This window comes from Lepidochelys kempii, chromosome 10, assembly GCF_965140265.1.
Source record: "Lepidochelys kempii isolate rLepKem1 chromosome 10, rLepKem1.hap2, whole genome shotgun sequence".
In the NCBI taxonomy this organism is placed as follows: Eukaryota; Metazoa; Chordata; order Testudines; family Cheloniidae; genus Lepidochelys; species Lepidochelys kempii.
This window is the reverse complement of record NC_133265.1, coordinates 3,715,233-3,737,338: the sequence shown is the minus strand read 5'-3', so window position 1 is coordinate 3,737,338 and position 22,106 is coordinate 3,715,233. Positions and strand designations below refer to the sequence as shown.

The 22,106-nt window shown below is 48.5% G+C and overlaps 1 protein-coding gene across 5 annotated transcripts in view; it reads left to right on the top strand.

Moving 5' to 3' along the window:
- Positions 1–22,106, top strand: part of RAB26 (RAB26, member RAS oncogene family) — a 219,638-nt gene that overhangs the window by 122,548 nt on the left and 74,984 nt on the right. For 2 of the 5 annotated variants that reach the window (XM_073361697.1, XM_073361698.1), the window contains one exon: positions 2,132–2,261. The exons of the other annotated variants lie outside the window; for them this stretch is intronic. In XM_073361697.1, coding sequence (XP_073217798.1) covers positions 2,132–2,261 — 130 coding nt within the window. The remainder of the gene's footprint in view (positions 1–2,131; positions 2,262–22,106) is intronic. 5 annotated transcript variants of the gene reach the window in all.

Here is a 22,106-nt window from a genome sequence, read left to right as displayed (position 1 = left end):
ACACAGCAGAAGTGTGTGTGTTTTGAAAAGTGCTGCCCAGGGCCTTTGCCTAGACCTGAAGGGACCCCGAGGCATGAAAGAGAATTTTCTCCGTAGCCCACTGCTTTGTACTGCCAAGATGGAACGAGAGGAAGCACGGCCCAATAGTTAAGGCACTAGCCTAGGAGACCCGAGTTCAAGTCCTTACTCTGGCACTGATTTCCTGTGTGCCATTGGGCAAGTCACGTAGCCTCTCTGCACCTCAGTCCCCCATGTGCACAGTGGGGACAGGAGCACAGCCCTGCCTCGGGGTGGGTTGAGAGGGTAAATACATTAAAGATGTATTTTCCACTGAATGCATCCGATGAAGTGAGCTGTAGCTCACGAAAGCTCATGCTCAAATACATTGGTTAGCCTCTAAGGTGCCACAAGTACTCCTTTTCTTTTTGTGGATGCAGACTAACACGGCTGCTCCTCTGAAACCTGTCATTAAAGATTTTGATATTCTTTTTTAAAAAGTGGGGGGAGCTCAACTCAGATGATGGCTTGAGTAAAGTGGACGCTGGCTGACTTCATGCGGCTGGCCTGTGACCCCCATTCTCATTTGGCAGAGTCTGGGGACAGCCATTGCTTTAGGCTGCGTGCCGTCCAGTCAGGCAGCCACGCGGTGAGAAAATGAGCAGGCCATTTTTTCCCTGTAACGTCAGCAAGCGCATGGATGACAGGGCTCATTCCTGGGGGCTTGGAAGGGCTTATCCTTGGGGTCTGTTCCATCTGTGATAACAGCAGCAAGTTGGCAGCTAATGTGTAGCCACAGGTATAGCATGCTGAATTAGACCCGCAGAGAGCGACAGGTGTTATCCCCTTTATTTCCCAGGGGGAAATGCATGCGCTGTTCATTTGACAGTGCCAGGTGGGACGGATCAGCTGACAAAGAAAAGGTTACCTCCGAGACTTACAGAGGAGGAGTTAGGCCCCAGTTCAGGAGGAGTTAGGCCCCAGTTCAGCAAAGCACTCAAACACGTGCTGAATCTGGGCCTCAGAGACCCTCTGGGATTAGTGAAACTGCTGTCAGAGGAGATGGATGTAGGTAAGGCCAAGTATGTCACCTCCCCCAGTGTCAGTGAATCCGTGATGGTTCAGGCTTGCAGGGCAGCTACAGGTAAGGTTGACCAGATGTCCCGATTTTATAGGAACAGTTGTGATATTCGGGGCTTTGCCTTATATGGACACTTATTACCTCCCCATTCCCGTCCTGATTTTTCACATTTGTTGGTGTGACTGGTCATGCTAGCTGCAGGGTCCCTGTCACGTTGGTCCGTTCAAACTTGGGCCTCCTTTTGTTTATTCCTTTGTCTCTTTTTGCAAAGTTTGTGTCCCTGCTGAATGGAGAAGAGTGAGCAGGAAGCATTCGATTTGGGGACGAAGGGTAAGATTCGTCCACAGCCCTGCCTAGCAAAGCGGGTTTGATGCCCCCTCCCCCACGCCTCCCTCAGCGCTATATGATGGCCCTAGAGAGTAAAATTCTTTGTCCACAGGTCATCTGCATCTTGAGCAGCAACTGCAATGCAAGCAGTCTGCAAACGTGCCTCTGCCCTCCCTGGCAGTAAGACCCTTCTCTAGGGACGAGGAGGGGAGTCTGGCCTCTTTGTACGCTCAGTGAGGGCCTCTCAGTTGAGACTGCCAGCAAAGGGCCCCCTTGTGCTGATGGCTTTATGAGTGAGCCATCTGTCTCCTTGGCACTGGCCTGAGACAGCGAGCACATTTTGCACAGGCCACAAACGGCCATCAGATTACGATCATTTTAGGCTGCTTCCAAACTAGGCTGGAGTTGAACATGAGCCTCCGATGTAAAAGATGCCAATGCCCAGAGCTGCCCCCTTCCCTGGCACATGGCTCATATGGGGATCCTTCTCTGATGCTGAACCGAGGTCCAGAAGCAAGAGGGTTGCAGCTGCCGAGAAAGGCTTCTGCTGTGCTCAGGAAAAAACAATGTCATAGGCAGCAGCAAGCATCCCTCTTCTGAGCAATGATGTCCAAGTGCCAATAGAGATTTTCTTCTCTTCATCGAGCAATTAGGTTTGTGGAATATTTAGCTGGAATCAGCCATCCTTTGTAATATGTTCATAGCTGTGGCTTTGTTTCGTTACAGATCTGTCTATCTTTTCATTATTGTTGCAATGACTAAAGTAATGAAAAAGAATACCGGCTGGAACGGATTCAGCAGGGTAATGATTTGCAGGGAGAGAGACCATTCTTGCCTGGAAACTGCATGTTCATCTGTAAGTAGCTGTGCTAGATTGCAAGCAGTCTGCTTCCGATTCTACTGGGACTGGCTGCTTTAGGCCACCTTAGCTGGGACATTGGTTTTTGCATATTAGGAGCACAGTTAGTCACTAAATACAATTTATATGCTCTGTACAACTGGGCATTATTATCTCTTGTAATAGTGCTAATTTAAAAAAAAAATCCTTATGGATCCAGACAACAAATTTGCTGCTGATTGTTCCTTCCTGTAAAGGATTTTAAAATAAACAACAATGGTTGGGTAAAAATGATGCTAAAAAGTAGTGATGGGGCCTAGATGGAAACTTGAATCCAAATGAATTTGAAATGTGCATAGGGTTGTTAGTGTTCAAATCACTCTACAGGTACAAAATTGCTATAAACGTTGTAATTTTAAAATCAAAAACTTCTTAAAATGTATGTACTAAGATAGGAGTGGGAGTTTTGTGTGCGTGCGTGTTTGTGTTTATTCCCGGAATTCATGAGCGTGAAATATAAACAGACCAATCTGTAAAGCTCATCAGGTGTTGACGAAATCCCAAAGCTAGGAAGCTTATCATGTATTGGGTTAACAAACCACCACAGCCCTCCCATTGAATGATTCTCTGAGCAGCTCAGGATGAGGAATTGAGCCCTCTCTTCCTGGGAGGGTTTCATACATAGACAGACTTTGTGTGTTTCATCCCGAGCACTTAATGAGCTACCTACATTTACTCCCCCTGAAACACAGCCACCTTGGGGACAGAGGCAGCAATCAACACGTACACATAAGAAGGAGATTTTGGCAAAGGCCAAAAGATTAGGGTTGGAAGAGACCTCAGGAGGTCATCTAGTCCAACCCCCTGTTCAATACAGGACCAACCCCAATTAAATCATCCCAGCCAGGGCTTTGTCAAGTTGGACCTTAAAAACCTCTAAAGATGGAGATTCCACCACCTCCCTAGGTAACCCATTCCAGTGCTTCACTACCCTCCTAGTGAAATAGTGTTTCCTAGCATCCAACCTAAACCTCCCCCACTGCAACTTGAGACCATTACTCCTTGTTCTGTCATCTGCCACCACTGAGAACAGCCGAGCTCCATCCTCTTTGGAACCCCCCTTCAGGTAGTTGAAGGCTGCTATCAAATCCCCCCTCATTCTTCTCTTCTGCAGACTAAACAAGCCCAGTTCCCTCAGCCTCTCCCCATAATCATGTGCTCCAGCCCCCTGATCATTTTCGTTGCCCTCCGCTGGACTCTCTCCAATTTGTCCACATCCTTTCTGTAGTGGGGGGCCCAAAACTGGAAGCAATACTCCAGATGGACTGGACTGCCTGGATTTCTTCCTCTCTTAGGAGGGTTCAGATCTGGAATAACTGCTGATCTGGAATAACTGCCACAGCTGGGCTGGCCTTTATTAAATAGCTTGCTAGGGTTTTCCTACCGGTTTTGTGCTGTGGTCAATCGATTTCCTCCACTCCTCCTCTGAACTGAGCATTGCGTTGTCCCCAGCATTGTTCATGGGCGCAGTGAAGCCAGGCCCTGCCCTAGTCATAAGCTTTAACTTGCACTCCCCCTGCTGCCTGTCTCCTCTGGAGCGGAGTATTGGAGCTGCAGTGCTCATGGGGATGACAGCTTTGTTTTGTGCTGCTCTTTGCTGGTCTAATTTCTCGGCTCAGTGGTGCACTAAGAACACACACATCTGGAGGATGTTCCTGGCCAGATTAGATCAGTTCGGCCCTACACTCCTTGACCAGTGTCTGTCCCCTTTAAATATTTTGATGTTCTACCAACTCATTGCGGTCTGTCAGCAACTAACTCTTGGCACCTAAGACGACATCTCTGTCAAGCAGACTCCAGCTGTGCATTGCTCTGAAAACACAAGACAATACAGGGTACGGAACAATCCTGTTTCGGCAGGGGAATGCATCGCATGACCCAATAGATGACCAGATGAGCTACTTCTCCAGGGCTTATAGGGAGGATCATGGAACTAAATCGCTAGTCAGAAGGGTGATGGAAGCTCCCCATGTCTTCGCCTTTGCAGTTGTTGAGCAGTAGCTGAAAGGGGTCTCTGTTAAGGCTTATTTCCTTCTCCTTCCTGATTATTGTTTCGTGGTCGTGCCCAGGACATGATTGTGTGGGGTGCTGTATGAACACAGAACCAAACAATGCTGGGCCCAGACAGCTGACAGGCTAAGGCTAGGACAAGAGACTCATTGGTTCAACTGCTGCGAGCTCCTGTGGCAAGGCACAGTCAGGCATTGGTGGTAGAGATGAGTCCTGGGCTGAGAATGGGATGTGGGTGCCCAATTGGCACTTAATTTTGGATGTCCAATGCCCTGGGAAACGTTGGAAAATTACAACTGCTAGGTACATGTCGGGGAGGGCGGGGGAGCAATTTTTAGGGCTTTGTGGCCAGCCGGAATGAGTTCTCTGCTGATGAGTCCTCTGGAGGTGGGACTGCTTCCTCGGTCAATTGGATGGGATATTTCTTTGTTTGGCTGCCTTGAGACACCCGAGCACAGCGAAGCCTTTGGAAGCAGGTTTGAAAGGCCTGCTTTGCTCCAGCCACAGGCAGGTCTCTCTTGTTGACTTTAATGAATTAGTGCAGCAAATGCTGGGATTGGAACTGTTTCATGTGACTTTGAATTTATTCCATTTTTAATCAATGGAAAGTGCCCGGTGCGGCCTGATGCTTGGCTGCCTGCGCTGGTGGCTGTTTAATTGACTTTGGTGCAAGACCTTTTTTGTGATTCATGAGAAAAGGCGTTTAGAAGTAAAATACATCAGGATCCTACTATCTCCTGTAGGAGATGGGAGAACACTGGGCATAACTGGATCTATCTGCCCTGGTCCTAGACACTAGGTGGTTTAAAGTCAACATTTTGCATCTTTGGGGAACTCAGACTTGTCAGGGGGGTTATTTGTGCCTTCTGTGTTCTCAGAAACTCTGCTCGTTATTAGTAATTCAAGCCACTCACCTGCATTTAATCTGAGCAGAGTCATATTTCTCACCTCCTCAGAGACAAAGCCCCAGCCCCATCACTGCCTGCATGCCAGCAAAAAACTGGCTCGATTTGGTCAGCCACAGAGTTAGTCTTTTGAAAGGTACTTCAGGTAACTTGGAGGGAATCTTTCAGAGGGTTTTGAGCTGTCTTGGCTCCTTTCCCCGGATGGGGAAGGGTCAAATCTCTATTGATAATGGAAACCCATCATTTTGGAGCTGCCCCTGCAGTCAGATCTGATAGCGCTGACCTGTGCGGGTCTGATTGCTGGCTTGGAACCTTTGTTCTGCAGCTTTTGGTGGCGGGAAGGCATGGCCTCTCTGCTGCCAACTTTCTGGCTTTGCCACATGTCCCGCCTCCTGCCCGCCAGCCGGCCTCCACTGCTGCGTTTAAATCCTTGCTAGCCTCTGGAGTCTGCACTCAGATGGCCCCACGGCTCCGATGCATGGACAGGTAGTACTAACGGGAAATACTGCGCTCTTGAAAAGTGGCTTCCACGGCACCACTGCAAGGCAGGGACGAGTGAGGCATAGGAGAGATTTAAGAATGTACTTGAGTGCCTACAGCTGCAGACCTGGGAACAGAACCCAGGAACCCTAACACGCATTTCCTTACTCTAGCGGCTGCATTCCTGCTTTGCCTAGCTGGGTAATCCGTGTGTTCTCTAGCCTCCTGCCTGCCTATCTCTGAGCACATGGACTCTGGTATCTACTTCAGGTTTTCTGTAGCTCCCCATTGCTCTAGCATCCAAGTGCTGCATAAGTAAATTCGATCTGAACGGGGATCCAGGGGATTGCTGTGCACTCCCTAGCTAGAAACAGACCAAAGACTGTGCATGGTTGTGGCTGATGCTGTAGTGTGCCTCTTTAATCTGGCTGGTGGCAGAGGTGTGGGAGAGCTACTAGCGAGGAGCACGTGCTTTGTAGCTGATGGAAGTGCTGTCTTTTCCTCTGGCACCTTGGAATTTTCCTCTGTGTTTGAATGGAAGGTGACCATTTCTTAAGAGAAGCCAAATGAGTGGCCTGTGTTTCTTCAGAACACCCTGCCAGTCCTGCGAAGACCAAGCTCCTCTGTCTGGCCGAGTGTTTGTCTGAGAGCCTGGGGCTGCTGGAGATCGCAAGGACTCATGGGAGAGAGTCCTGTGTTTCTAGTGTCCCAAACTCCTGCATGCCCGTTCCATGAGCCCCCACTGGCCCCTCTGTATGTGTCTCCATTTTTTTTTCTAAGCATCATTTTCTCCCTTTCTCCACCACCGCACACTTAATTTATCATCCTCGTTTCAGCAGTACCATTAATTTTTCTAATGCAGTGAAGTATCTCGCTATACTGGGAACAAAGCTGTATTTAACTAGCTAACATAGGAAGAATTGGTTTCAGAGTAACAGCCGTGTTAGTCTGTATTCGCAAAAAGAAAAGGAGGACTTGTGGCACCTTAGAGACTAACCAATTTATTTGAGCATGAGCTTTCATGAGCTACACCTCACTTCATCGGCATCGGATGCATACCGTGGAAACTGCAGCAGACTTTATATATACACAGAGAATATGAAACAATTCTGTTTCTTGCGGACCCTTGGTTTCTCTTGGTTTGATGTGATGCCTATATAGGCATCACAGCTCCTCCTTGTGTGTGTCTGTGTGTGTGATGTTTCTTGCTCATATTTGGCTGAAAGTTGGGTTTTTTCCCCTTAGAAATCTCAAGGCATGATAAATTAATCATGATCTCATACGATGGATGGGGTAACGGCTTGAGATGGTATTTATTCTGGCTTGACACTTCAGGCAGCAGAGTTTAAGGGAGCATCTGAGATTTTCATCAGGAAATGTTTGCAGATAGGAACATCTGCGCAGGGCTTGGTGAAGACAAACTGCTGTAGCGAGTTCATGGGAACACAAAGGAAAGCCGATTACCCAGGATACATTATTTTTAATGCAGAACAAAGGAACCGACTTGCTAATCAAGCCATGCCTGCGACACAATTGACTCATCTTTCTGCTCTCACCGTGGGGGAGCGTTCGTTTTCCCTTCAGCTCGTGGAACGTTGTGGAGGCCCTGGAAGCTCTGCAGATGGGGAATGGGATGCAGAATATTTTACACATACAATAGGTCACTGGTTGAAGTGCAGCTTAGGGCAGGGACTGAACATGGCTGTCGTCTCATGTAGCTTCGGTGGCCTATGTGAAATGGCCTTGGTGGGGATCTGTCCTGTGCTCAGTGAGTCAGAGGTTCAGAATGCCAGGAACCACCAGTGCAGTGGGGATTAATTTGCATCTTCTGGTAGTATCATTCTGTGAAGCTAATGGAGAAGGAATTTCCTTTCCACCCCTACAGGAGGGTGAGAATTAAGATGTGGCAAGGGTGGGGCAGGGAATCTTGCACTGATGCTGCCTCCGGTTATAGTCCAAACCTTGGAGGATGTCATTCTCCAGGGCTGATATGCTCAAATGCTTTTGCACTGCACTAAATTCTTGTACATTTCCAGGAAGGAGAAAGGGCTGTCTCTTAGAGGCCAAAGTTGCGACCATCCTGTTGCTTTCCATTTCCATGTAAAAATTGAAAGTAAAATAAGAAACAGTCTGGTTAGGAAGATATAAAAGCACCGCTCCCACTTCTGATGTCAAAGCTTTTCTTGTAGCAGTTTTCTCATGTTCTAGTCTGCAAAGGGCCCAGTTTTTCCTTCTTTACATTGACAGAACCCTATGCTCCCAGTAAGGCATGGGTACGGGCAGCAGGATTGGCTTTCATGGGGTTACACGGGTTTGAGCCTGCATTTTAAAACGCAGTTTCTGGCTTTGTGGTGCTTCCATTTTTAGGTGTCCAGCAGAAGATACCTTGAGTCTAATTTCCAGGGTGCTCTGATGTCAACTGGAGACGCAGCCTTTGAAAATCAGGCCTGAGGGGTTTGGAGTTATGCAGTTAAAATCAGCGACCACTCTTAAAAATGGTTGCTTAGCTCTTGGGTTTTACAGTTGGAAGTGCTTATCCTGGACAGACACCATAGGATTTATCACTGACCACTTCTCACTAGCTGGTTTGACGGTTGCAGGGAATCTAAAGAGACAGCCTGTTGTTACTATCTGCCTCTTTTTTTGGTTTTTGTTTTGTTTCAAGCACATCTTAGTAATCGAGAGAGAGCTCCGATGTTAATTTCGTGCTGCGGTGCCCGTCTTGTTGCTGTGCATTGTGTGTGACGGGAAAGGAAGCAGAGCCCTGCTTGCTTTTAGTATCCGTGGGACTTTTAGAACGCTGGGAAACCCGCTTCTCCAACCAGCCATCTGAGAGGGAAGTTTCCTGAAGGAACCAGGGGAGGGGGGGAATCAGCATTCTGGGAAAAAAGGATTAGCTGATATTTAGGAGACAAGGAGCTGAGCCAAAGGACTGGTCCTTGCAGCCCTAGTGCGTGGATAGGTCTCCTGGCATTTCCTCCCTGACGTCACCTTTGCACGCTCCTCGCTGGAAGGGCCTCCCACGCAGGGCCAGCTCCAGGCCCCAGCGTTCCAAACAGATGCTTGGGGCGGCCGTCGGCAAGGGGCGGCAGAGTTTCCGTGGCGGCAGCAATTCGACGACCGCTTGTCCGTTCCTCCGGCCGCGGCGGCAGTTCGGCAGCGACAGGCTTTTTCAGTGCTTGGGGCGGCAAAAGCAGTCAAGCCAGCCCTGCTCCTACACTCTCTCATTGATGTTCCATTGTTGTGTTGCTCTTGCTTCTGGGAACTTGGCCGCCTCCTTCGTTTTAGCCCGTTACATCTTGGAGACTGCCCATGGTCATCCGTACAGAACCGCCCCCATCTTCTCTAAATCTCTTAGGCATTTGCATGGAAACCTCTTCAGCAGCAGCGAGACGTGGCGACCCTACAGTGATGCAAGTCTGTTTTAAGCCGTCCAATTAATGACTGTGCACAACGCATCCCGGCCTGCATCCTAAGCAGAAAGTGGCCGCTAAGAGCACATCATGCCCGTGCCCCCACACTCTCCACTCTCTTATCTCCCCATCGCTCCTACCTATAAGTCAGGGTCCTGGTCCTGATCTGAAAGGCCTTTAACCAGGTCCTATCCCAATGTGCCTGACCCTGGGAAAAGGGAGACAGATGGCGTCGTGCTGCCCAGTGGGTCCCCCATCAGTAACTATGTTTAGAAGAAATAAATCACTTTTTCACCCTGCTTTCAGATAACAGAACCTTCCTCACATTCGCCCTGTGTTTTCTATCTCTTTAGACTGTAAATACCTTGGAGCTTGGGCCGTGTCTTGTACAGGGTTAGGGGAGTATGTATAGAAGAGATAATATGTGTACAGGCAGATAGTTAATATACAGAGCCCCATCTTCCAGTGCATAATGTGTTGCAACATTGTTCATGAGTGTGGAGGTTCAGTAAAGCTGTTACCTCTGACCCATGAGTGGCTTCCTGAGTCCAGCTCCTCCAGCTGCAGGCATGCTGCCCCTGCCTGGCAAACTGTGCTGACCCATCATGAAGCCCTTTCCCCACTCTGATTCCTGGGAAGGGAACACATCCGTGTAAGACAGCATGGAACAGCTCTTCTCTGCAATTCCCCGGGCACCACTAATATCTGGAAGAAACTCACTGGACAATACGAGTTCTTCGGTTCAATGATACGGTAGGATCTAAGTAAACCACTTGAATGATCACAGGAGTCCTGATGCTACACCATCCGCCACACTAACATCTCACTGTATCAGCCCTGCTGTGCCAGCCCTGTGGGGAACATCTCCTTGGGAACTGGTTCCTTTTGCTTTACTAGGGTTCAAAACTTTCTCCCAATATCTCCCCCAAGCTTTTCCTTGCTTTTTAGCTTCAGGCCAGAGCTCCTATTTTAATCAGCTTCCGAGACTGTGAATCATTCCCTTCCCTCGTTCAGATAGCCATGTTTTGAAGGTATTTATAAACTGTGAACATACTCCCCTGTGTCTTCTTTAGTAGACTGTATAAATATAGCTCTCTCATTCACTCCTTTTACATCTTCTGCTCCCAGTCCTTTCTCTCACTTTTTCTGTGCAGGTGTGTTTGAAATAGAAGATAAGACACCACTTCTGCTCTGATTAACAAATAAATTACCCTACCGGGTCATGTTCTGAGGGGAATGGCATTAAATGTCCAATGCTGGGGTGTCAGGGTATCTGTTGTTCACTGTCTCTCTCCATTCATCATTGGTTAGGGTAACTTTTCTGTGTAGAAGATGCGGAAAATTTTCTTGGCCTGCCCTAGTACTGTGAGATGTTTCCCTGCAATGATAGGTTACTTTAATTGATGTTTTATTCATATGTATGTAAAATGCGGAGAGAGAGAGAGACTACAGATCAGAAAAGCACAATGAGCAATTCAGGGCAGGGGTGTGCAGGCCTGCATTGGCAAACTGCCAGGAACCGAAATGCTGTGCCTAATAAGCAATTGGGGTAAGTATAATGTACTGAGCTGTATCAAGAATAAACACAAGCAGCCCTGTGCTTCGCTAACAGTAGCATTCAGCATTGCCAGCTCTCTGGATTTTATTGCGAGTCTCATGATATTTGGTGTTTTTTTCCTTAAAGCCCCAGCTCATGGAGTCCAGAGGTTACACGAGACTCTCTGCTTTCATTTTTTAAAAAGTAAGTTTCTAGCCCTCATGGTTGGGAAGAACAATTCAAAAACTTGATCCCCAAAGGCTCAAAAACTAGAAGGCAAATTAATAGAAGCAGGGGTGCTGGAACGGGTGTGTATAGTGGGGGTGCTGAGAGTCAATGAACCAAATTGTAAACCTTGTCTAGGAAGGAACCCCATCAAACCAGGGGGTGCGGTAGTACCCCTAGTCCCCCTAGTTCCAGCACCTATGAATAGAACCCCACATTTGTGAAGTCTGCCAGGACACCCCACAGGATGAAAGGTGTACACAGGCTGAGGGCACAGAGGGATCTATCTCTGGGTCCCATAGCAGAGGGGCTGCTGATTCTTAGGCTGTGTTATCCATGGCTTCACAAAGTCGTGACCGTGACAAAGAGAGCCATCCATCTGTTCAGGTGGAGGACGGGAGGGGGGATTCGCTGTGACTGGGGCCTTTTTCCACTCCTGGGTCAGTGCCTGCATTTGCACTGACTCCTGGACTCCTCAGAGCAATGGGCCTTGTCTAGGGTTCTCTACTCATACTCCCTTCTGGTTCTCTCGCTTTGACCCTGTAGCTCAGTCCCTATTCATTTTTTTTGGTCCCTCTTACTCCATTAATGTCTGAGTTCTGTGGCTCCACCCTCTACTCAGGGGACGGGCCTTCTGATGCTTCGGTAGGCTCCTCCCACCAATCCCAATCATCATCAAATCAGCTTTTTCAGCATCCCTCCTCTTCTCACCTGGGGTTAGGAAAAGCTGTAGCTCAGAGCTGTACCTGCTGTAACATCACAATTCAAGTCTTCCAGAGCTCTTGCCAAGATCCTCCAGCTAAGAGGGACGGCGGGAGACCTGATCATATTAATGTGCTGAAACATGGGGAAACACTTCAACAAATACAGGAGTCTCCATGAAGCCTAGATGAGCAGGGAAGGGCAAAATAGGGGAATGGGTTTTTTTGCTTTGCAGTTCACCATTACAACATGGATACATCCTGGGATTCAGATAGTCTTCATAGCCCATGTAATAGAAAAAGAGGGAGAAGCTGGGGGTGGAATAAAAATCCAACATAAGGAGAAAAAGAGAAGGAAGGGAGGACAAAGAGCCCTTTCGTGTTTGGAGCAAGTACAAAACAATGCCTTACATTATGTCCTGTAGAAACCCTGCAACCAGCTCCATCTGCCCCAGTGGATTTCCTTGCCTGGCGGGAGCAGTGTACTCATTAGCCATGTATTGTGTGTTCGGCAGAGAGATGATGGTGGGATGTCTGTAAAGGCTTGCTCAGAACCGAGAGGATTACTCCGATCGGAGGCTTGACCGCTGGGCTCCCAGATGGTGACAATATATGATGTTTTCTAACTGGTCAGCTTCACATGCTGCAGTTCAGCAGCCCGAAGCCCACAGTACCTAGGGGGAATACTTCACATTTAAAGCATTTCACACCGTGTGTAGAAATCTGTCCTGACCCTCTGCACCAGTTCCTGTCATGGTTTGAAACACATGAACTTTTCATTCTATTCCCCTTATGGAAAATGACAGGTGAGCAGTTTCTGGGGGGCTGACAGAGCCCCTAGGTTCCCGGGGGTTCAGCTTACTGCTCCAGTGTGTGGTGTTGCCTGACTAGAGCTGGGTGGCTAAGATTCATTATCCCAACCCCTCACTATTCCATTCCCGTGGAGTCCCCTGCAGGCGCAGGCATATTTCCCAGGGGGACTTTTGGAGGCCTAGGTAGAATATATTACTCAAGTTGTTCATTAAACGCCAACCCTCACACTGGTGAAGCCACACCAGCCTAATGCAGCCTCCTCTATGGACCCAATTATTGCATGAAAAATGTATCATGAGATCTCTGTTTCCTAACTCGGGATGCTAGTGCATGGGCTAGGCAGTCAGGACTCCTGGGTTCTGTTCACAACCAGAGCTTGTCCCAGCTTTACAATTAGTTTGCCGTGCTACCTTGGGCAAGTCACTGACTCTGACAGGGTCTCTGCCCATCTGTACAATGGGGATTACATCTTATTTCTCTACCTCCTAGTGGGGTTGAGGCTTATTAAAGTTGTGAGTGTAAAGCTCTCTGACATCCTTAGGTTAGAGCTGACACAAATTCACCTGTTGTTTTTATAGTCCTAGAATCAGTGGCTGGGCTTTTTAAAGGAGCCTCCAGAAGTTAGGTACCCAAATCCCAAGTATATTCACTGGTGCTTGGGGGCCCCTTTGAAAATCCTAACTAGAGATGTTAGAGCTGGGGGGGAAAACCTACTGACTTCTAGAGCTTGCTCTAAAGCTCAGGCCCCTAGCCAGGGAAGTACTGTTCCCTACATTACTTGTCTGTTTTATTCCCCTGGTGCTTTATCCATTGTTACCCAACCCAAGCAATGGGGCTGCCATCCTGTCTCTGGGGGGGAGAGCGCCCTCACCTCATGCTGAACAAATGGCATTTAAATCATGTCACTAATGCAGCATTAAATTGCTATGCAGAACCATCAAGTCCTGTGTGATTAGGCTGGTTCCTTGAGCTGGTTCCATCTGGGGGGAGAATCTCTGTTTGAAGTCAGCAGGGTTACACCAGTGCGGGTTTAGGGTCCGTTGTCTCTTTCCCTTCTGTATTCAGGACTGTGCCTAGCTGTAAAAGCAACTCCATCAGAGCAGTAATAAGACACCTTGAAGTGCTGGCTCTTGTGGGTTCGTGTTTAAATTGCAACTTAGAAGGTGGAGCATTAGCATGCATGGAACTGACCAGCTGCTCTTGCGATATTTGGTCAGAAAGAACAACCAGACAAGACTGATTTCTGTGGACAAACTGACACATGTTGGTTTTTCGGCTGTCCTCAAACCCAAAATGAGTTCCTGGCCGCTCGCATGTTATATAAACTTTTTCCAACTCAGAAATGGTGCTTCGCGATTGCTTAGAGTATTTTTAATGACACCATAATTGTTACTGCTACTAATTTCAGTGGCTGTAGTGGGTAAATTAATTTCTATTTCTATTACCAGCAGGAGAGTGGGGTGGGAGGAGGCATTTTTTCATGCTTTGTGCGTATATAAAAAGATCTTCTACACTTTCCACAGTATGCATCCGATGAAGTGAGCTGTAGCTCACGAAAGCTCATGCTCAAATAAATTGGTTAGTCTCTAAGGTGCCACAAGTACTCCTTTTCTTAATTTCTTCCTGGCTCTTTCCCTTGGGGCTTTTTAATGTTTAGAATTTTTTGTTTGTTCGTTCAATCTTTAGAGAGCTACATTTAGCAAGTCACATGGCTGGTCATTCCAAAAAGGAACCAGTTCAGAATAGACCCTCCCATCCCCTCTCTCCTGTCAATGAGATGAGGATGTGTGAGTGTTTGGATAAGCCTCTGAGACAGGGAGTGACATCCTGGCCCCAGAGCAGTCAGTGAGATTCTTGCCTTTGACTTATTTGGGGCCAGGATTTCACACTGGATGCTTATTTGAAACTTAACCCAACCCCTTGAAGATTCCCTCCCCACCCTCTCTTCCAAATTCAGCCACATCCTCCCCCCTTTCCACAACTTCAGTCTTCTCTCCTTTGCATCCCAGATCTTTCCTTGACTCCAGCTTTGTTGATATCACATCTGTGGGTTGGGATCTTTCACTCTCTCCAGCTCTTGAGCTCTCTGTTTTACATCTTTCAGGTTCCAAAATCTCCTGGGTTTAAAGGTGCCCCAGAATGAAATACTTCTGCTCCATTCCCACCAGCCCTGGGTGAACCCAGAGCTCCTGTTGTATGCAGAGAACATCTGGCCCAGCCCAGCTTGCTTAGATCCAATGTGACAATGAAATGGACTTCAGCAGTGGCTGGAGACCTCAGGAAGGGAAGTGGGGAGGGAAGAGCATGAGCTGGGGACTCAACTTACCTGAACCTTTCCAAATTACAAACAAAAGCTTGTTTTTTCTAGTTTTTGTTCTAGTTTTGTTTTTGTTCTAGTCTGTTTTTTTTTTTCCTGAACCCCTTCACTCAGCCCTGTAAGTGGGATATGCCAGAAACTCCACTAATTTCCTTCTGGCTGCTTTATGCTTCTTGCCTAGTGGGTCTGTATCTTGGCTGGGCTCTCTAATGCTGCTGTAAAACAAATAATTAAACAAAACCTAATATGAACAGGAGGAAAAAAAGAAAAGCTGTGTGTGTAAGTAATTAGAACACAGGTAAAGAAGTTGTTGGAGCAGAGAATTTAAAATGAAAAAAGTTAAAAATCACTTGATCTCCCCTATCAAATCTAAAGCTTTTCATTGACTCCAGGCTTACTCCATAGATATTGTAGGCGACTTGCAGTGATTTAACTCTGCTATGTCTGTGACCTCAATTTAAAAAAAACAAAAAGTCAGCCAATCCAATTCTTCCTAATGGGCATTCTCATGAGTTTCCCCATCAGCTCGAGCTGGGCTTTACACAGAGTCATTGTTGCAGGTCAAGTTGGCCACACAGTAGGAACAGACCTTGGTTTTTACTAATCTGTTCACTTTCCATAACTGATGGATGGATGAACTGTGGGTTATTCCCCAGCTGCTCACTTCAACTACTCTTTGTGTGATTGGTAACTTAAATCACATGGTATTGTTGCTACTTCCTGACTGGGAGACTGGAACATGTTTTGAACATGAGACTAGCAAATATTCTTCCTTCCACGTGAGCTCATGTGAAGAGAAATCTGTTCCCACCCGTTTGTGCCAAAGGAAACCATTCGTGTGAATGATCACAAACAGCAAGATACAGGAATACAGTCAAAGCAAATACTCAGAAGTCAAACAAATATTAGCGAGCGCTTTTTCACAGTACTTCACCTGCTCTAGGTTTACCTTTTCTCTCCCTGGCTTCCTTGTGTGCTTGCTCGACATCGGCACGCTGACCATGCCCCACGGAGACTCGAGTATGGTTTAGTGCATGTCCAGAATGTAATAAGCTCCAGCTGCCGTGATTGTCTGCTGTCAGATCCCAGTTCCAGTTTACTCTGAGTGCAAAGCAACTGGCCTGGTTGAAAATAAGTCTTGTGGTCACAGGGTCCTTCGCCTGGTGCTCGGTGTTAGGGAAAGGTTCTCCCCGGATTATACAAAGACAGAGATGCCATTTTTGGTTTCCAAGGCTGTTTACGTGTGATCATCCAGTCAGCACTAATAGAGTTGTAGAACATCTCTTGAGCCCCGCGCCGCACCCTGATGGGGAATGGGAGAGTCAGACATCTGGTGTGCACAGTAATGAATTCCCTCATGGACTTGGGTTAGAAGAGACAATTCAGTCAGATGCTTCACAAACCTGAACCCACCTGGGCAAACACAGCAAGAGCAGCAGCTCCTGGTACACTTTTATTCAAGTCCTCGCAGTTTGTTTCGAAGAGAGCTGCGTGAACATTCAGTACGCAGACGTTAGGACTAGATTTTTGATCCCCTCAGTAACCATAGTGAATTCACTTTAGCTCCCTGGTTATCCACCAGAATCTGGGAGGCTCAGATGTCTGACATGTTTTAGCCTGCCACATTAGTAGGTCCAGAATGGCAGCAGGAGGTAGGCTACAGTAAGGGAAGGCATTTTTCCCGTTGCCGTAGGAACTCCGCCTCCCTGAGCGATGGTTGCTAGGTTGATGGAAACATTCTTCCGTCAACCTAGCTGCGTCTGCACTGGGCATAGCTATGGTGCTGAGGGGTGTGGAGTTTTCATACCCCGGAGTGCTGTAGCTATGTCAACCTAACTTTTAAGAATAGATCAGGCCTCAGTCTCTTCTGCAGAGCTGGAAGCCTTCTGCACTGACCAGCTGTAGGTACATTAGCTTGGAGTTTGTGTGATTTTTCTCTTTGCAGTGCAGAGGCCACTTGCTTCTACTAGTTGACCCTTTGCTTTCAGCCACACATACCAACCTAGAGAGTGCACCCCTCAAATGCCTGGGGGAGCCTTGCTTTGGTCCTGCGTTGGGAAGGAGAAATCAGTCCGAATGGCTGAGGTTTGGTAGCATTCCCCGGCTCACGGTTGAGTGTTGCCCTGGCCTTCCGCACACAAAAGGCTGAAGTGAATCCCAGCAATCAGTTAATAACGAGCACCGCTGGCCACTTAACATGGCAGGTTATTTACTGCTCACAGTTCATTGGAGAGGCTGTGACAGGGCAAATTTTATTTTGTTTTTTTTTTTTAAATAAGGAAAAAAGGGTGCTTTGTGGCCTGTGTGGCTTGGATTTATTACAGCCACCTTTGCCAAGTGCAGAGGAATCCTTGAGGAAGAGCAGGAGGAGAGGCAGTCTGGCCTAGTGGATACGCTGCTGGCTTGGAAGTTAGGAATCCTGGGTTCTGTTCCCAGCTCTGCTACTGACCTGCTGGGCAAGTCTTTTCCCCATCTGTGCCTGTGTTCCCTCCCCCCACTTGGCCTGTCTAGGGGATATTCATCAGGAAATAAAAATTGAACTTTCTTTTCCATAACCTGCTGCATCTATTGTCCCAGTGGGAAGCAAACTTGTTTTGGATAAATAATTTTCCTCTCTTTAGAGAATGTTTCATCCAAAGTTCTCAGTGTGCTTCACAGACTTTAGTCGAGTAAGTGCTCACAGCTCGCATGTGAGGTAGGTAAATATTTCCAATCCCTATTTCAAAGGTGTTGAAATGGAGGTTCATTGTTGTTACGGGACATGCTGAGGGGCACAAGGAGCCAGTGGCAAAGTTTGGGACATGTCCCTGGTATCCTGGTTACGAGTCTGCTGTGCTAACCACTAGATGATGCTTCATCATAGACCTGAACTTTCAACCCCAGATTCTAAGTCAAGCCCTGGGCGTCTCCTGAAGCTCAGACACGTTGGCTGCACTTTTGGGGCCATGTCCAGTCCTTGTGTGACTTGCTGAAGTCAGCATAGGTGTGCTGGCGGTGAATTAGGATTGTTTTCATTTTCATGCACTTCTCCACTTCCTGCCTTTCACGAAGACATGAAGCCACAAGTACCAAAATGCCACAACGGGGTAACTGATGCATGGACTGGGAAGCCAGTAATAAAGGAAAATCAATGAATATTTATAAACTCCACTGGCAATGGTTATAAGAATTCTGAGAGCCGAACCCTCAAGATCTTAATAAGATTTGGGAAAGGGCTATTTAAATGAGTGAGAACGTGCACAGTTACTTCGGTTAAGATAGAAATACATAGCAGGTATATAAACCCTTCTCCTTTGGGGCATGAGCCAACCACTCACTGCCTGAGGATAGGAAGAAACTTCTGCTGTCGGCAGATTACTCCATAATTGTCCATTATGGGCCAGATTCTCAAAAGGGCTTAGCACTGGAGCGTGCTGAATGCTGAGCTCCTCTGAACATCTAGCCCTGTAAAGCCGTCTTTGCCCAGTTCTGGTATCTTCCCATGCAACATCTGGTACTGGCCACTACCAGAGCCAGGATACCAGACTAGCTAGGCCACGGGTCCATACTCTGATTCCTTTGTTCATGTGGGAGAGTCAGCACCCATGACCACTGTTCCCTCTAAGCTGTGCCCGTGTGCGCACGCACAGAGATCCTAAACCCCGCGCACACGGCGAAATACCGCGCGCACAACAATTTGCACAGAAGAAATGTTTTGCGCACACGGCCTGTCAAAAATTAGAGGGAACATTGCCCATGATCGGGATGCACAAGTGACTTTGGACAGTCAGGAGTCTAAATTTCTACTTTAAGAGAACCCCTGAGGACAGCTTCCTGAGAACTCTTGCAAGATTTCCTCCTGGCTAGTGCTTTTGTGGGGGATTGTCAACAAGAGGCACAGAGTTAGACAACTGCAAAGTAATGAGTGCAACCAGACAGCTGCTTGTTCTCCAAGAGAGAAGTTTCCCTGAGAAGTTTGGCATTGTGGGGTTGTGAATTTCACTTGGACTTAAATACAGCAAATCTGCGGCAAAATCGCCCTGTGCCAAAGACACAGTACAGGAGTTTGAGGGACTGGTTTCTCTGCCAAATGAATACATTTATTCTGTGTGTCATATGAGAGCAAAACAGTTTACCTGATTAGAGCCAGGAATTGCTGGGAGGTTACATACAGCCTTGCACGTGTTGTTCTGCGATGCCAATATACACAGTGCAGAGTCCCATAAACCCGATGCATGAAACACTCCCATAAACCTGATGCATGAAATATACAACTTCATAACAAATAATATTTAATCTTCCTGCAGTTGCTGACCCATTCACCACAAGCAGAAGCTGTTGGGATTAATTTGAGCCTTTTAAACTGATAGAACTTCAAAAGTTGTGAGGCAAATTGATGGGTAAGGTGGCTGGCTGGCTGGGCTGCACCTCACAGGGCTGCTGTCTCCACTGTGCGGAGGAAGTCCTCCCACATGAGCGACCCTGAATCGGCAATCAGCAAACCATTGCCCCCAGAGGAGGAATTACTTTGGAGAGCTGCTTGGAGCAATAAGGACTCCTTTGCACGCTAGTCACTGTTGCCTGAAAACCCATTATCCTGGGGGACTGCATGGTTCCATTATGTCCTGTGGAGAACTTCACTTTTGGCCCCAGGCCATGAACGGAGCAGGGTTGTCAAAGGCAGCACATGGCACCCAGCTCCTATAACCCTGACAACCTCCCCACAAAGCCGTCACAGCTGCGGATGGCGTGGCGGGCCCTGTACATAACGAACAGTTGGTGTCAGTGAAGTTCCTAGCATACAGCAGCCCTTGTCCTACAAACACATTCCTCACTGGCTGCTTTGCTGTCAGTCTCAGCAGGGAGACCAAGGACCAAAGTGCTCTCCCACCCCTCATGAAGGTCCAAAGTTACAGGCAAGGTTGGCAGGGATCCCTGGGGGGAAGCTCGCCCTCTTGCTGGCCCTGCTGTCTGGACCCACAGGTCTAGGGTGGCACCAGCAATCAATTTAAACTAAAATGTGTTTAGTCCTGCAGCCCCTCAGCACACTGATGTCTAATTACCACTTCCTTGGCTTTCTCATCAAGGCATCTGTAATTAATACCAGCTGGGTTCCAGGCCAGCAGGGAGAGTGGAATTGAATCTCCCAGTTTAGTTCCTTTCGGAGAAGGCTTTAGTGCAGTGTAAGGCTCTGTTCAGCAGAGAACTCGCTAACGAGGCTCCACAGTCTCTGACTCTCCAGGTTCCCTTTGACCTGTCTTTCCCAGCTCCCATTAGCTCTCTGTGGCATACCCAGCCGCCACAGAAGGCCAGGTCTGCCTTAGCAGCATGCTGCCCCTCGATGCGCCCCCGCCACTGGGTGTTCGTTGGGATCCCTGTGTAGCCCACACACTAAAGTATCCTACTGGCTCCTGCCTGCCCTGAGGGGACTTTTTAATGGTGTGGATAATAGCTGCCTCCCTGCTGCTGATGGAGCTGGCGAGGGGTGGTGAGCGGGGATTAACTACACGCTTGATCCATGGTGTACAGCTTGCGAAAATGATGCATGTGGCTTGAGCGAGGCAAAGTGAGACGATAGAAATTCCTCCAGCTCTCTTGGGGAATAGCTCCCAGATGGGCATTGCCACGGCCAAGCTAACGCTAACCAGCAAGCTACAGGAGCTGAGATGCTGTCGTTCTCCTTAGTCCAGGGGCTCTCAATGGGGGGGCACAAACAAGCATCAGGAGGATGGGAGTCACTGCTACTATTGTTACTTGCAGTGGCATGCAGGTCACCCCGACATGCCTGTCTGGCATGGTGCTGCAGGTGAGCCTCTGCCTCAGTTTCCCTTCACCTGGGGTGTAAACAAGTCAAAGCTGGCCTTTCTAGTATTCAAGAGCACCCTCTTCAGGAGGTCTCATTTATTTATCAGGAAAGGATAACACCAAAACATAAACAAAACTCCACCGCCAACTCTCCACCTCTGGATTAGTCCACTTCGCGTCTCACCCCGGAGCCCTTACAGGCTGAATGCTGAGCCTTTGCTGGGCGTTCAGCTGGACACCAGTCTTCCCCAACAGTGCGTGGCTCTTTGCTGAGCCAGTCCCCAGCACCTCCCCAGGAGGGGCCATGCCCAGTTCATTCTCCTGGGCTGCTATGGTCCCTTGCCTGGGAACGCTGGCTCTGGGCCTGCGTCTCTCGCTGTCAGCCTCTGCTTGCCAGGGAGACATGGCTGGGAGTAGCCGACCTGTCTCCCCAAGGAGTCTCACGCCTCAGCGATTCCCCTATTCTGGGCTTCCTCGCTGCACTCTCCTAAGCCTTTGTTAGGCCCAGGAGTTCCCGGACTAACTGCTGCCCAGGTATTAACTACTCACCGGTGGGTCTGGGTTGGCTCATCTTCCCCAGATGGGCTGGGTACCTGAGCCCCTCATGGCTAGCGACCCTGTGCCATTATCGTAAGGCTGACAAAAGGCTCTGGCCAAGATCGGGCACTGCACGTGTTCCCAGCGAGACAGTCCCTGCCCTACAAAATTCACCTTCTGCAGACAAGCCCTGCAAAGGGTAAGAGGGGAAACGGAGGCCCAGAGAGAGGAAGGGACTTGCCCAGCGTCACAGAGTTAGGAATGGAACCCAGGTGTCCTGACTCTAGCCCAGGCCACTAGGCCACACTGCACCTCCATTAATCGCCTTTCTGCTCCTGGGGCTGGGCAGGGTGGTGGTGCCCGGTATGTGTGTGGTGTGGGGAGTGACGAGGAACAGTAGCTCTGCTCCCTCAGAAGCTGGGGGACGGGCCCACGGCGTGTTCGTCCGTCCAGGGCTCTTGCATGATGAAATGCCGACTGGCTCGTAAGGCCTCGCACATGGTGCTGTGCGGTTCCTGGGCCTGCTCTTCTTCCCTGGCAGGCAGCCTGCTGCTGCCAGAGGACATTTGTCGAAAAGCTGTGCCAGCACCTGGAACGTCTGTACGTCCTCCGCCAACATGCAGCCAGCGCCTCTGCTTGTTTATCGGAACAGCGCGCGGCTCAGGGTTATGGTCCCCCCTTGCAATCCATCCAGAAAACCATTGTTACGGGAGTCAGTTAATTTGCCGAGTGGTGTGTGATTGCTTTAGCCGACAGAACGTTGTTACCACAATTATATTACAAACACACAGAGAGAAAACACCTTCTCTGAGAAATGAGTGAACTTGGCCTCCAGCCATCGCGGGGCTCGGAATAGACTCTTCCAGAGAGCTTTTCACTGAGGTAGCTGTCTCCTCCCCATCCACCGTGCTCTCTAAATGCATGCAGGGTTGAAATCGAAATCCAGCTGGGTACTGTGTGTGAAGCCAGCTTATGTGGCTCTTTGCCCACCCCGATAAAGGAGGCTGCAGATTCACAATTTAAATGGGAAACTTGTCGTCTGACTCCCTCCTGTCTCTGCGGCCCATGTGGCTGGAGAGTG